The 15489-nt window shown below is 37.9% G+C and overlaps 3 protein-coding genes across 3 annotated transcripts; 1 reads left to right on the top strand and 2 right to left on the bottom strand.

Annotated features, from left to right (window-relative positions):
• Nucleotides 1–1377: 1377 nt before the first annotated feature.
• lamtor2 (late endosomal/lysosomal adaptor, MAPK and MTOR activator 2) lies at nt 1378–4613 on the bottom strand. Its single transcript, XM_051407178.1, has 4 exons — nt 4401–4613; nt 3232–3394; nt 3023–3112; nt 1378–1956 (listed from the first exon to the last, which is right to left on the bottom strand). Exons 1-4 carry the CDS (start codon nt 4466–4468, stop codon nt 1900–1902), a joined length of 378 nt encoding a protein of 125 aa, XP_051263138.1. The 5' UTR covers nt 4469–4613; the 3' UTR covers nt 1378–1899.
• A 499-nt stretch (nt 4614–5112) lies between these two features.
• Nucleotides 5113–11668, bottom strand: LOC127367135 (ubiquilin-1). Its single transcript, XM_051406709.1, has 7 exons — nt 11483–11668; nt 10622–10773; nt 10392–10534; nt 9407–9669; nt 8301–8416; nt 7905–8073; nt 5113–6924 (listed from the first exon to the last, which is right to left on the bottom strand). The coding sequence occupies exons 1-7, from the start codon at nt 11627–11629 to the stop codon at nt 6784–6786; spliced, it is 1131 nt and encodes a 376-aa protein (XP_051262669.1). The 5' UTR covers nt 11630–11668; the 3' UTR covers nt 5113–6783.
• Nucleotides 10717–14902, top strand: LOC127367136 (uncharacterized). The gene is made up of 5 exons (XM_051406710.1): nt 10717–10809; nt 12905–13063; nt 13382–13481; nt 13654–13723; nt 13830–14902. Exons 4-5 carry the CDS (start codon nt 13671–13673, stop codon nt 14674–14676), a joined length of 900 nt encoding a protein of 299 aa, XP_051262670.1. The 5' UTR covers nt 10717–10809; nt 12905–13063; nt 13382–13481; nt 13654–13670; the 3' UTR covers nt 14677–14902.
• The last annotated feature ends 587 nt before the right edge of the window (nt 14903–15489 follow it).

The raw sequence follows: 15489 nt of genomic DNA, 5'->3' as shown, positions 1-15489 counted from the left end.
TGTGTCAGGGAGTGCTGGGGCAGCAGTGGAGGTGTGTCTTAAGTAATGGAGTCAGTGCAGGGCAGGTTGGACAGGTGGGCCGACTACCAGGTACAGGTGAGAGGGACTGCCAGGCGCCTCCTGCTGGACCAATCAGATTATTGCATGGAGTAAGCACTTGCTTCATCACTACATGACCAATTGTGTGTCAGTCTTAAGCTGACCAACAGTATCTATGCTGATTTTACTGGAATATGGACTCACACATGATATATGTCTCCCTCTGCCAATAACAACCAATTCTTTTTCTTCTTGATTGTCATGTTCCTTTTTTAAATACAGATCTGTTGTGTGGTCATTTTAGTAACATCTCTTCAAAATGTATTGTCAAGAGATGCTTTCATTTTTCCTATTTTCTATTATTTTGAGACTATTATGTATTTAGTCAGACATCTTTAACTTTCTCCAATTTCTCTTTGCCACAGACGTCAAGGTCACTAATAATGTTGCGAGTTGTAGATTTTGTATTCTGGGCCATTAATGCACCCAACAACATATTAATGCACCTTTTTTTTCCCTCCGTCATGGTTAACTCGGCCATGGGCACACTGTTTCCGTGTTAAAATAAAACTCTTTTCACTATGTTTCTAGCAGTAAGTCATCAGTATGTCTTACATTATTGAACATGTTTGTCTCTAAACACAGACATGCTGTGTGCAACAAAGACACTAAAAAGGGAAATCTTGTTTTAATCAATCTGATTTAAATATCCAACTGATTTAAAGTGAAGTGAAAAAAGCCTCGGGCTGTGATTAAACTGCACTTCGAATGAAGGATTTTCAGTTTTCCAATTATTACGCTACTCAAATGATTTTATCGGTATTCATTTCAGGTTTTAAGGCAAGTGAGCAAGCAAAGAGAAAGTCTGATATGATTAAACAAGTATATCCTGTAATTATCTACAGGAAAATGTCAAAGAGCTAAGGATGCAAATTGTAACGTTGTCACATCTTCAAGTAACAGATATGCTGTGCATACGATGAAAATAAGAATTACAAATAGAACAAAATAACAACATGAGGGATATCTGGTTCTTTAATTTGCATATAGCTGAAAAAGCAATTAATAATTACTAAGCTTTGTTAGAGGGTAATAATACAAACTATAATATAAATCTAAACTACTTCATACTGATTTAAGACATTCTTTCAAGCTTACTAAAAAACAGATACAGTTATACGTGAATCAGAGAATACTGACACTATGGGTATTTTCAAGACCTAATCCTGGTAAACATTATATTTTAGCTTTGAACTAATCTGTGTCACGTCCATCTCTGCTGACTCATGTCACACCAAGCACTCAGTTCAAAACGAAAACAAAATAAGATTGTGTGAATATATTTCCAAAAAATTGTTTATTTAAAAGCTTTGAAACAAAACATAGCAAGTAATCATAATTCATTTTATCAGGCAGAAATTCTCATGAAGGTTACCACAAACTTTTGTATTTTATGCATTTTATTCCTCCAATGGGATTCAAAATGTTCAATTTTCTGCTTAACTGTTCTCGGCATGCCTGAACTAAAACTGCAAATGAATGAATCGACCGTGGGACCAGTTGATAATGGATTCATTTCAGCAGTAGAATCAGACTTCCCACTGACAGACAGGACTTACAGACCATTAGATGAACAGAGTCACAAGGGAGGGCAAATACTTAAAAACCCATAGAAATCATTAGTTTCAATACTTTCTTTATAAATACACCGACTCCTCCTTCCTACGCACACAATCACGCACTCACTCATAGATATATGCATGTACACAGAATGTTACAGTAGTCCATCAATGACCTGGATCATATGGTGCTTTTTCCTCCAGGCAGACAGGAGCAGGCACAGCTTCAGTCACGTCTCCACTATGATGCCGCCACTTGGGTTAATGGTTCCTCCAGGTACTGCACCAGAGCTTCTGCCTATACACACACACACACACACACAACATACACGGTGCAGTGCTATCAAAGGCTGTAGGTTTTTTGACGAGTCAGGAACTATTCTGATTATCAATTCATCATTTTAAGTCAGATTTCAAGCAAAAATGTAATTATATGATTGTATCGATCGTGAATATTTGCTGCTTTTGGGTTTTGGTTAAACAAAAGAAGGCATTTGATGACACCATCTTAGTCTCTAAATAACTGCGATGGACAGTTTTATGATGATTTATAAACCAAATGATGATTAATGAATTAACTGAGCAAGTAAAAGGCAGATTTAACTTAAAAATAACTCATTTTGTGTTATGACTACAGTAAACTAGAACATGTTTCTACCATATTGTTAAATGCAGTTGTGTCAGTTGTGTGTGGCTATTTGGGACTGACTCAGTATACCAAAGTGCCAGCTGAAGCTTCTCAACTGCACACATTTAACACACACACTTGAACACAACTTAACTGAAATCTACCACATCAAGAAGCTACAGGTGTGAAATTTCAGTTCATCATTCAACCAGTTAAAATATTCTGTCTGATTAAAAAAAAAAAAAGCCTGAATGCTGGAGGTCTCCACACTTTACTAAAACAACTAAATTTAGTGTTCACCTTCTGACAAGCTCACAAACTTCAATATGCACCTGTCTTTGTTCCTTTGTTCACTTGTGGCTGCATCTTATTTCCCATTCCTCACATATTATACAGCATTTAAACCTGATCTGCTGTTTCAAAAGCTGCTAACTGGAGAGTTGCCACCCTTGCTGACTGTATTAAGATACATTTAAACCTGTTCATGTCGTAATACGTCACACCTTTTGTCAACAAATGTCCAATTAATTAATGTTTTGTTGAATATCACACGGTGATCGTCAGGGACCTTCAACAAAGATAAAAAAGGCCCTATCACATTTTTGTGCTGTAACCTCGAATACACAAAAGACTAAGCAAATTACAGCAAATGTATAAAATACCATGACATTGAAACCAAGACATTGGTGGTATGGGGAACTAATGAGACTGACAGCACAAGTGTTACAACTCTCACCTTGGCTTTAAGCATCCCAAAGCCCACTGTCTCTTTGGCGTACATACACAGCAGTAGGTTGGCTACACGAGTAATGGCCACTCTTCCCTCCTGAGAGAGAAAACAAGAGAGAGATGGAGAGAGAATGACAAAGTGCCCAAGTGTCAGGTGTTTGAATTCACTGATTAATACTCATCACATACATGAGAACAACAGCAATAGTTTCTTACCATACAGTCCATGAGTATGAATTTGAGTTTGTCTTCGTTGAAGGCTTGGTGGCCGTTCTTGTCGTAGGCTGCCCAGATGTTGCTGGCGATGGCGGCTGTCACTCGTGCGTCAGTGTCCCCATATCCAGAGTAAGCCAGAAGTGAACCTTCATTATTCAGTAAACTGGTGAAAAATAGTTCAAAGTTTGGATGTTTCAGTATCCAGCAGATAAAAATGTGTCAGCATGTGGATTTTACTCGAGCTATCTTTATCAAGCTACCTAACACTGCTGGTAATATCTACAGCTAGGGTGAGGGTGTAGTGGAGGTGTGGGCTACCAATACAATCATTGTATATGCTGCATATAAAGTATTATATCAAACTGCTTGAACCACGTACAAATACAGAACATTTTATGAATTATGTTGCTTTTTTGCTTCAAGTTAAAATGACCATGTGGTGGTCACAGTTCAACCAACGTGCCGGACCGTGTTGAAGTCCAATTTGAATTGATATTAAGGCTGTAATTAGAAATAAAAAGCTTCTGTAAAATTACAGGAAAGGTTTGACCTAATTAGTGAATTTAGATTAATCATCAGAAAAAATAATCAATGACTTTATAAACTGTTACAGGATAATAATGTCTCAAATGTGAGTATTTGATGGCTTTTTTTCCCTCCCACATGTGATATTCAACTGAATATCTTTGGGATTTGGACAGCTGGTTGGATAAATCAGGCAAACTGAAGACCTCAACCTGGCTGGTGAAGTTATAACGATATAACTATATTCAGACATTATGAACACAACACGATTTCAATAATTGGCAGATTGTTACACAATAAAAAAAAAAAAAAAGTAACAACTAATAAAACAGATTAAGATTAGATAAGATTTTTAAACACAAGGTTTACCCAGTGTTAGTAAACTGCCAAGAGTAATTACAGTTAAATAAACAACTGGTTAATGTTATTAGCATTTGCCACTTGCACCGCAGCATTCAGGAGAAAGGGTCTGTTCCTCCCGATATTTTACCCCTCTTTATATTTACACGATTGTCAAAAAAATACCACCACAGTAACCATTAAAACAACAAACTGTATAATAGCCAAAAACCGGTATTAACGTTAACTCGTACCGAGTAACATACCGCTAGCATGCTGCTAACTAGCGGGCTCACCGTACTCACAGTGTGCTTTGGACTCCGTTTGTGTTCGCCTGGCTGAGGACCTGCGTTAACGCCTTTGGTCGTAACATGGCTACTTAATCACTCACTTGTGATTATATTTTAAATAGTTGTGCTCTTATGTGACCAAACAAACACCTTTAAACTGTCAAAAAACTACTCAACAAACAAAGTCAAGTCAGCTGATGTTTTCTTGCTCTTCCGGGTGTTTTCTCAATGCATTGTGGGAATTGTAGGCAGTGAATATATATATATATATATATATATATATATATATATATTATATATATATATATTTTTTTTTTTTTTTTAAAAGTCCACATTGATGAAAGGATAACGTTTTAATATACTGATTTAACATAGTTATGTTTAGTTAAATGTGTAAATGTAAAGTATTTATAATATTTCAGATGTAAATATATAATCTATATTCTGTTGTAGTTTAAGATTTTATGTGAATTTCATTTTCATATTATCATAAATTATCCAACCTTTCAGAATACATTAAAGACTGAGAGACAAATTAAAACATACATTAAAAACAAGCAATAAGAACAAATAGGTCATTTTACTTTTAATACTTATAAAGTATTGTGTACTTAAGATTTAATAAAGGCACAATACAGACTTTAACAGTTCCCGGAATAATATTTGTGGTATCGCTACATTTACTTTATTAACATAACTGTACAGATGACTGCCAGTGACGAAGACATTATTTAAATTTTCATTTAATAATTAGTAAGAGTAACATACTTGTAAGACCTTTCAGATATCACTGGAAGAAGTGAACAATGTGTCATAGGTTATAGGCAAAAACACACTGCAAGGACAAATGGAAATCTGAATCAAGGATTAAATTCAGCATAATACAACTATCAAATTGCATTGCCAAAATAAATTATCCACACACATTTACAATAGACAAGACAAACATTGCAAATAATTTATTGGTTTAAGATAAAAAAAGACTATTCATCTCTCCATAGGTAAAACAATAGATTTCCTAGATAACTTGCAATATAGTGCAGAGCCCAACATTATATTCAGGCAACACACTGCTTGTATGGAAATTCACAACAGTGTTACTGTGAAAGAGTTTGATTTTACTTTAAAAACAATTCCCAAATAGCTTTTCAATTTCTTTTGAATAATCAATAACCACAATTAATCACTTCATATAGACCATTTTATAATTTAGAACAAAAAAATCCAAATGGCTTCTTGTTTATTTACTGTTAGTCGACAGAAAATCAACTTGATTCAAACCTTTTGCTAAGAAAGTTATTTCTAATGACATGGTCTAAAGGGGTGGGTGATATGAATAAAATCCTTTATTCGGTACGTTATTTTTAAAAAGGTGAACAATAGTTTTGGTTAATTCTGCAAATGAAAATCCTGACAAATGTATTCAAGGGAGATCCCGTAAATCCAATATCTCAGGCAATACAACCAGAGGTATTACAAAGAGGGATATCTACCTCAACATAGCAAACCTTCTACCAGATGAAAAGTCTCTATTGTCTCAATATAATTGTCTCTTGTATATAAAGTCACATTGTCCAACCCCTTATCCACACACACGTTATAGTCTTGGTCCTACAACCAAAAAACCTTCACCTTCTCCTCCTCCTCCTAAACCATTTAGGCAGCAGTGCCATACCAACAAGAATCCGTACAATTCAGAGAAACCTTGTGAGAGGAAATAGAAAGAGTCAAGAACCTGTCAGGGTAAAAAAACTTAAGTGAAGAGATAACTTAAATAAATACCAGTCAACCAGGCAAGAGGGTGGAGAAGGGGAAAAAAAGTAATAAGCTGGTTCTCATGACCCAGAGTGCTGAAGTCCATCATCCAACCTACTGCAACAACATCCGGATTCACAACTTTTTTTTTAAACATTTTTTTAAAAACCACCTAAATACAATCTGTTCAAATTAAATAATGTGAAAATAAGTAACTATTAAAAGTTAATTCCTTGGTAACATAATGTAGACATCCAGTGAATGAGCACTTGTCATGTCAGAAATCATCACCGGCCGCACTGGCAGGAGTAACTCGGTGGTCACGGCAGTGATAGTCGTGGCGTCATTTCACAGTAGCAGTATTGCAACGGCATTTAGTACAGGACCAATTCTGTTGGAAACCAGCAACATCCTTCCACAACGTCTCCCGCCATGATTTCCCAACCTCCTTCCTATGATGTACAGATCAGCTGAAGAGATAACAGGTGATTGGAATACCACTGAGTATCTGGGTGTCAGGTCAGACTTGCATTTGATGACTGTGTTATTAATTAAAAAAAGAAAAAAGAAAAAAAAAATCTCCGATGCCAGTCACCAACTCCACCAGTTTTCCTACCCTCACCCCCAGAATGAACTGAGTGAGTTAGGCTAGCAGTCTTTCAATGGCGGCGTTGACGTCCCCTCCCGTGGCGATGAGCGCCTGCAGGTTGGCTTCGCGGTTGATAAAGCCCATGGCGCTGAGCTGGTCGAGCTGCTGCTGGAAACGAACCTCCGGGGTCTGAAGCTGTGAGGGAAGAGATGACGCATGAGGTCAGAAACTGCTTATTTAAAAAGAGGCTTCAGTTTTACAGGCTTTTTTTAGCGAGTCAAGAGATTCCACCGAATGTTTCTTTATACCAGCTGATTTTGACACAACATTTTAACACAATTTCTTTTTTAAAATATAAATCAAGCTGACATCATGCTCTCTTGGTATTAACTTCACTTCATGCATCATTTATGCATTCAAATATGGGCTGAACTTGTCCTCTCACACAATGTCAGATTTAAAGTTTTACTTTTCACCTTCAGAAAAGAAGAGCCAGAAGAGCCATTCAACTCGCATTAACTCAAATTGATGGCGCTTTTATCACGTTGACACTTAAATCTGCTTTCAGTAACTCTACTTCAGCTGGCATCACAACTCATTTTAATGCATACACTTTGAACCCTTTTCTCTTTCTAATAAAAAATCTAATATAAATAATTCTGTTCTTGTAACTCCCACAAACTCCACTGTTCTTACACAATACAAGTGTTTTCAGTCCTTACGTTTCAGCTGAAATTCTCTTTCAGTTTATACACTTGAAATTAATGCATTTCAGCTGATGCTTCATGTTTACTTAACACTCAAACTGAAAAGGTTTCAGCACTAAATTAAGTTTAATTATCAATTTGACTTCTTTCAGTTACTGTATTTGTTATTGTATTACTTTTCCTGTACACGTACATTTTTTCTTCTGAAAATGTATCTTCTGTCACACTGATTTTATTCAAAACGGATAACATTCATATTTAACGCCAACCAAAGTTGAGGATAGCATTATCTAGTGGTCTCAATGACAAACACTAACAAGCCTAAAAACTAATTAGGAGTTTATCAAGACAACATAAGAATCAAAACAGATGAAACTGCAACGTATGTTTTAAAAGTTAACCATGAGTAAGACTTTCTGCTCCGATTTTGGAAAACAGGACAAATTCAAGCAATTAGTTGAAACATACTGATGGCCCTCCGCCTGCAAACATCTGTAACATCTGCTGCATGAGCTGCTGCTGAGAGGGACTGGTGGCCGAGAATGGGCTGGGTCCTGTTGCCATGGCTGGTGGGGGAGGGTTTGCTGGAGGGATGCTGCCCCCTGTGGCTGGAGGAACTGAGAGACCTAAAGGGGATCTAGAAAGGGGGAAGTAATGATCATGTCAAAAATCCAAACAACTGTGGTCATTTTACTACTGCAGTGACTCTAAATGACCACTACCAAATATTGACCAAATATTAAACAATTCATACAGTGTAAATATTACTATTTGGCTTAATGTTTTTTTACATAAATTATACTATGGCTACATATAGTGGACCACCAAATTAAGTTTATCCATTTTAGAGCAAATAGCTGGTACCTGGACATGAATCCCGGGGCTTCTGTCTGTAAGGTCTGCAGGCCCTGTTGGATCTGTATGAGGGCCTGCATGGCTCTGGGGTTGGTCATCATGGACATTGTTTCTGGATTCTGCATCTGCACAGACAAATGTGAAAGAAGTCAACAGATTCCCCAAGGTCCTGAAAGGTGACACTCTTCATCTTTTGCACACAAGATACCAATTTAGGTGTCTGCATAAATTCTCTGTAGGTCATTCAAAAACCCAGGGGATGCTCTCAGGGTTACTAAGCACCCAGTCCTAGTTACGCATCATCTCTTGCATCATTTCTGAATTCCTTGCCAACTCTAGGGTCTCTCAAGGGAATAGAGGAGTCAAATAACGAAAACAAAAAAACTGTAAGAGCTGAGGTGGCGTACGATAGCCATCAGTATCAGCCCTGAGTTTGTTTTATTGTGGATTTTCTTTTTTTGTGGATTTTTCCTATTTCTTAGAGAAAATAAAAAGTAAAACAATAAGTCACCAAATAGTTGCAAACTACCATAAATGTCTTTCGTAATTTGATCGTAATCACCATGGGTTCTGAGAAATTATGGAGGGTATAAGATTTTATAGACTAAATGATTGAAACAATCAAGATAAAAAAGCTGCAGACCAAATAGAATTTGTGTGTTTCCTTAGCCATGTACCTCTTTTTCTTGACACTCTTTCTACCTCAACCACTTCTCTTCTTCTCTCAGCTACACTTGAGGATAGCAAGCAGCACACAGTAGCTGAGATGTGCCGACCTGGAGAGTGAATGTGATAAAACTGCTGCTTTTCTGGAGAATTAACATGCGCCAAGACGCAGGCGATGTGTAGTATTTTGACTAAGAAAATCATCATATGCTGTCGGCTACTCTGCCTTGAGAAACAAACTGTTCTCATCCCACAGAAAATTAATACAGTTACAACATAGGCTTCGCCACCCACAGCTTTTAATTGTTTGCCTTTGTCACTGGGGCAATAACTGAACTAATGCGACAATTAACACAAGGCATTCACTTGATGAGTGGACATTTATCAGCACTAGCTCTGTGAGGGTGACTTGGTGTTTCAGGGCACTAACATGGAAGCTCTGCACCGACCTGTCTCATGAGCTCAGGGTTGTTTAACACACGGGAGACATCCGGATTCTGCTGCATGAGCTGCTGCATCTGCGGGTTGCCTGCAAACATCTGTCTCATCAAGTCAGGGTTGGACATCACGTTCTGGACAAGCGGGTTCCCCATAATCTGCGTGAGCATCTGTGGGTTGGACATCAGCTGACTTTGCACCTGCTGCTGCATCTCCATTAAGTTGGATGAACCCATGCCTAGACCTAACAGGCCAGACAGGTCACCAAGTCCACCTGCGGAGGAAGAGGAGGAGTTGTGGATTAGTTCCTTGCAGGTATGTGTTGATGGGGAACTCCCACATGGTTGCGATGTGGCATTTTAATGGTAACTTGCTGCAGGTCCTCCCTAATATATGTGCAGTCACTTAAATACATTTTAAAATTTACACAGTTATTTGTTTTTATTCTTGCCAAAAGCACGTGTGGAAATGCAAAAGAAAGTTTGGATTGATTTCAAGTCCGAAACAATGCTGCTGATGTTCAGTCATATAAATAATAAGCATAACTACCCCAATCAAATATCAGCTTGTGAATAAGTGTGTTTGAAACCATCTTTCAAGCCTCAAATGTTGGAGCCCACTCCCCAATTCTAAGGGTCGACCAATACTGAACCTCTGTGAAATACTCCATACACTGCTGTAGGCCTATGTGATTAATGTTTTGACTCATTACTGTTTAGTGCACGGCTTATAACGTGTACAGTGTCTGATGTATGTTTTATACGCTTGCTCTAAAAAGGCTCATTATGCAAGACAAATCCCCTAGAAGGATATAATAATTTCCTTACAGGAAAGAAACGTTGCATATGGATGCAGATGTTGTCTTTTCACTATGTGGATTTACAGTATTTCCTACGTTTTCATCAACTTGCCATCACCTGCCATTATTATGTCAATCACTGTGTCAATTATTTGCAAAAAGCAAGCAAGTCATTTAAAACATCTGTACATTCTTACCCATTGCATTAGCAGGTAGTGTTGGTGTCGGAGTTGTGCCACCCGCTGCTCTGTCTGCTACAGTGGCGCTGGAGGTGCTGCTGCTGTAACTTGGAGGTAGTGCAGAACTGGGACTGGTCTGAGATGTACTGCCACCTGTTGATCTTAAGACACACAGCAATGGTGAAATACGGCTCTCACCAGACTTGACCGTTGCCTCTTCACCTACACACGCCTCATGAAATACTTACTTCTGGGCAGTCTTGATAACAAGATGAACAGTCAACCCATCTTTGATACCATGCTGGTTTAAAGTGTCACCATCCTTCAGAATCTTTCCGGCAAATATCAACACCAGCTGGTCCTGCTTGGCCTCGAACTTTTTGGATACCTCCTGTTTAAACTGGACAAATGAGACAAGAGCAAGAGAAGAGAACTGGTAATTCAGATTTTGCATTATATCCACTTGTTCCTGCATTATTACAGGGATTGTGTGGCCCTCTTTCAAAGAGGCGGTCTGTGTCAGACTCTAGTTCTAAAACATTAATTATATTAGTTTATAATATGCCCTCAATGTTTCATCTCACTACAGGTGTATGTAACCTGGAGTCAGATAGCAGTCGTACACTGTAAACAGGAGAAGGACAGGATAGGATAAGTGTGTAAAAGTAAACCAGCTTAGCAAATAGTTTAAGGTATCGAACAGTGGCTGAACAGTAACAGTACTTGGATTTGCTTTGTAACGTTTGTCAACTTCACCCCACCCAGTCACTGAGGACAGGGGGATAGATAATGTCGTTATCGCTTCAGGGCAAACACAACAAACACTGGAGGAGAAACGTAATTGATGTCTTTTTAAATGTTTGCCCCAACGCCAACGTTAGCTGTGATATTAGATAGGCTAACTTTCCTGCTATTTCCGCAATCACAGATGTGATTAAATGTTGGTTTAACTCCGGGCACAGACTTTATCACTGCTCAGAGAGTAAGATATGTGTGACATATGTTTGACAGTGTGTCCCGCTCCTGGACGATATGTAAAGAAATAACGTTTTAACCTTTCCTCTACAGTTGTGGAGGTTGGGGGGGGGAATTAATGTCTTTTAACGAACCTGGGCGACAGAAGAATCCTCCGAAATCGAAATTTCCTCTTTTCCATTGGGGGTTTTGATGTTGACGACGATCATAGATCCTCCGGGAGCAACATTTTTATCTACGCTGTCATCGCCGGTTTGGTCTGTGCTACTTTTCTCCGCCATCTTTACAACTTCTTGTTCTTCTTCTTCTTCTTCTTCTTCTTCGGGTTTTAATGGCGGTTGGCAATCCAGCTTGTAGGCGCGTTACCGCCACCTGCTGGACGGGCTGGAGTATGGCGCAATAGATAGATAGATAGACAGACAGACAGACAGACAGACAGAGATAGATAGACAGATAGACAGACAGATAGATAGATAGATAGATAGATAGATAGATAGATAGATAGATAGATAGATAGATAGATAGTTAGACAGACAGATAGATTGTCAGACAGACAGACAGACAGATAGATAGATAGATAGACAGACAGACAGACAGACAGACAGACAGACAGACAGACAGACAGATAGACAGACAGACAGACAGACTTAGATAGATAGATAGATAGATAGATAGATAGATAGATAGATAGATAGATAGACAGACAGACAGACAGACAGACAGACAGACAGACAGACAGACAGACAGACAGATAGATAGATAGATAGATAGGTAGATAGATGGATGGATACTTTATTTATTCAAGAAATTCAAGTATCCAGTAGCATGCAAAATACAAATTAAAATCCCTAACCTTAAGAATAGAATTAAAAATAAAAAAAAATAATAAAAAAACTAAATAAAAATGTTTTTTAAAATATTATTCCTGTTATTTTTAAATCATTGTTATATAAAGTATATAAGATTATATACTTTCCATGATTTCTTTCCAAGTAGATTCTCCAACGTAATATTGTGTCCCTCATCAAATGCTGATATTAATTCCCTCCTTTCTTGATGATATTTGCTACAGCAGTCTATCTTTACAACTTCTTCTTTTTCCTGTTTTACGGTGGTTCCAAGTGCAATCCAGTTTTACTTTTTGTTCCCAGTTCAGTTTAGTTTCACCTAGTGAGTTTGCTTGTAATAATATGGGGGGTATTTGTCAGGGGCAAGTTGGAAATGGGTATAAAAATACAAGCACATTCATTGACATGTAAACATCCCAGTCCCAATAAATATATACAAATAAATGGCCCATGCTTTCTTGTATATTTTTATATGATGTAGTTATTTTTGTAAGTACACAATATCCTTTTAGTTAATCAATAAAGAAAAATCTTATTTTATCTAACTATAATAACCTTGATTCTGAAAATGAAATACATTACTTGTCTTGGTCTTGCCCTACATGTATTTTTGTTCTTTGAAATCTCATAGAATTGATTGTGTAATTCAATTTATACCATGGTCTGGCTGAATATTTGATTCTGATTGACTCTTCTCATTCATTCCAGGTATTTGGGAGGTCCTTCGGCTCAGCTACTCGTCGGACAGTCCTGGCCTCCATGTCGTCCATTAATTCCTGATAATGGACACCTCGTTGGGCATTATACATATTTCTCATTGTCTTTTTTAAACACATGTATTCATCAGTTCTGCCTTGTTTTCATTAGGTAATAAGCTTTTGTTTAGTTATTGTTGGCAAATGTTCAATAATTATCTGGTAAAGATGATAAGTTACACATTTCTCGCTTCTTATTTCACAGTTTAGTCATCATATTTTTGTTGCACTGGTGTGGCTGCTAGCATTCGCGATAACGCCTGTTAGAAATCAAATCTAATCTGACCCAAGGTTTTGTTCCAGTAAGGGGACCCACCTTCTCAAACACCCTGGAAGCAAACACCACAATCTGTACAAACATGTTTCATTGTCCTTCCTCAAGAAACAATCAGTCTGAATCATACAACTGATATTTGTGGTCCACACCTAGAATTTTGCAGATAACCAAGCAATATAAGTTCTGGATTTTCTGTTGAGCTGTCCACACTGACCATTGGGGTGGTTTGCTGCGAAATCCTCCTGGCTGTAAGGTATAGTAGTCCAAAAAATGATTCATTTTTCATCTATTAATTAAAACCCGTCACATGTATTCTTACCCTGGATAATTAATTAGCAATTTATTCAAGCATGTCTTTTATTCAAAATGGGTGATTTTGATGTGATAAATGGATATTTTTTTTTTTTTTACAAATGATCTTATAGATTATATCTCTGCAAGAATGGGGGCTGCTCAGAAGTGTCTGCTATTCCACTATATTTTGCTGTCTGTCACGTAAGTATAATATGAAAGATAATAAAAGGTAAAATGTTTTTTTTTAGGTTGAAACATTGTCACATTGTAACATCAAAAAATTGTGTGAATTGTTCTAAATCCTCAGTTTTCTGTGCCATGGAAAAGACCAGTTCTTCAATGACAATGGAAACCTCATACTCCCGGGGTCCTACAATATTCCATGGATGGCAGGCATTCAGGATTTCCGCACCCTCTCTCTCATCACCATCCCTGGCACTCATGCCAGCATGGCCCTGTACGGAGGTCCAGAGACTGAACACCAGGCCTTGTCTCTGATGGATCAGCTCAAGGTCGGCATTCGTTTCCTGGATCTCAAAGTGTTTGGCCTGGGTAACACCCTCTATGTCATGGATGGGGTGGCTTACCAGCACAGCACTCTCAAGGAGGTCCTGGACATCGTCCGAGCCTTCCTGTCCGAGTTTAAGACCGAGGCTGTGCTCATTAGAGTGGAACCAGAGTCTTTTGAGAAGAAAACTGTCAATGAGATGGTGCAGAGTCTGATTGGCAATGACCAACATGTCTGGGTGGCTTCTGGGATGCCAAATATGGGTCAGGTCAGGGGGAAAATTGTGTTTTTGCAGAAGAGCACCTTCACACTAGGAATTCCCCTCATAGAAACAACCGAGAAAGGTAGCACAAAGGTTAGTGACGTTAAAAATAAGGACAACAAAATAATCAAACAGCTGAACCAAGCCACCGAAGCTTGTGGAGGTGATAATGCTGTTCTGACTTACTCTAGCGGCACTGGCTTTGGTACTTTCTGGGGAATGTTTCTGACTCCAAAAAGAGTAGCTGAAAAGGTAAACCCATGGCTCAATCAATACTTGAGACAGTTTTACCCTAATCAGCCCAGACCATGCTTTGGTATCATTGCCATGGACTTCCCTGGCATTGACCTCATTCAAACGGTTACCAATTTAAACTGGTGGTAAAGGCTCAGTAATGTGGTGGAACTACTATGAAATTGTTTCTATATCTTTCCCATCACGTATCACTGTACACACTGTGATATATCATGAAATCCAAAATGTAATTTGAAAACTGATACTCTCTTTGTCTGTCAGTTGTATCCTGAACTGTGTAATTTTGGAAGCAATTTCACTAAAATGTTCTGACCATAATTATGAGAAAAATAAATTTCCCTTTATTGCCTCCTCATTGATCTGAAGTGTGTGTTGCTCAATGATCTTGCATCCCAGTGACTTTGTATGAAGTTAAATGCTGCTTTAATGTGCTTCTTGCTGTGTTGGAATAAGCACTCAGATCTTTTATCTTAGGTAAAAGTAGCAATACAACAATGGGTGGTATCCAACCTTAGAGCCATGTCTCATATTGCTCAGTGCCAGTTCAAGGAAATAAAATGGTTGATGATGGTAGAAAATAAGGTAAAGCAGCTGAAATTAAGACTTACACATACATACATAAGATTTTACAAGGTAATGACCCAATCATCATGACCCAAGATATATATATATATATATATATATAATCTAAAGCTAGTTACTTGATTATTTAATTAGAGACAAGGCCACAGACATTGTGCTGTGTGAATTTAAAAAATGTAATGGGCAAAATACCTTTCTGTACATGGCAACAATAGAGTGGAATAGAGTTCCAGTAGAGATAAAATCAATTCAGTCCTTAATGTTATAGATTTAAAGGTGGAAAATAGTTATCTGACCAAAAAGAGAGAAAGACATAGAAATGTAGGTATGTGTATGAATGTAGGTATACGTATACGCATA

The sequence above is a fragment of the Dicentrarchus labrax genome, unplaced genomic scaffold (genome assembly GCF_905237075.1).
Source record: "Dicentrarchus labrax unplaced genomic scaffold, dlabrax2021, whole genome shotgun sequence".
In the NCBI taxonomy this organism is placed as follows: domain Eukaryota; kingdom Metazoa; phylum Chordata; class Actinopteri; family Moronidae; genus Dicentrarchus; species Dicentrarchus labrax.
Note: the sequence above shows the minus strand (reverse complement) of the source record. Positions and strands in the feature narration are given on the sequence as shown.

Bases quoted from the DNA above. Each gene is read 5' to 3' on its own strand.
- LOC127367136 (XM_051406710.1), top strand. From the start codon at position 13,671: ATGGGGGCTGCTCAGAAGTGTCTGCTATTCCACTATATTTTGCTGTCT. The intron at 13,724-13,829 runs GTAAGTATAATA...CTAAATCCTCAG, and splicing joins TATATTTTGCTGTCTGTCAC to TTTTCTGTGCCATGGAAAAG.
- lamtor2 (XM_051407178.1), bottom strand. From the start codon at position 4,468: ATGTTACGACCAAAGGCGTTAACGCAGGTCCTCAGCCAGGCGAACACA. The intron at 3,113-3,231 runs GTAAGAAACTAT...TTTCTCTCTCAG, and splicing joins TCATACTCATGGACTGTATG to GAGGGAAGAGTGGCCATTAC. The intron at 1,957-3,022 runs GTGAGAGTTGTA...GTGTGTGTATAG, and splicing joins TTGGGATGCTTAAAGCCAAG to GCAGAAGCTCTGGTGCAGTA.
- LOC127367135 (XM_051406709.1), bottom strand. From the start codon at position 11,629: ATGGCGGAGAAAAGTAGCACAGACCAAACCGGCGATGACAGCGTAGAT. The intron at 10,535-10,621 runs GTAAGTATTTCA...GTGTGTCTTAAG, and splicing joins GTTATCAAGACTGCCCAGAA to ATCAACAGGTGGCAGTACAT. The intron at 8,417-9,406 runs GTCGGTGCAGAG...TTGTCTGTGCAG, and splicing joins ACCCTGAGCTCATGAGACAG to ATGCAGAATCCAGAAACAAT.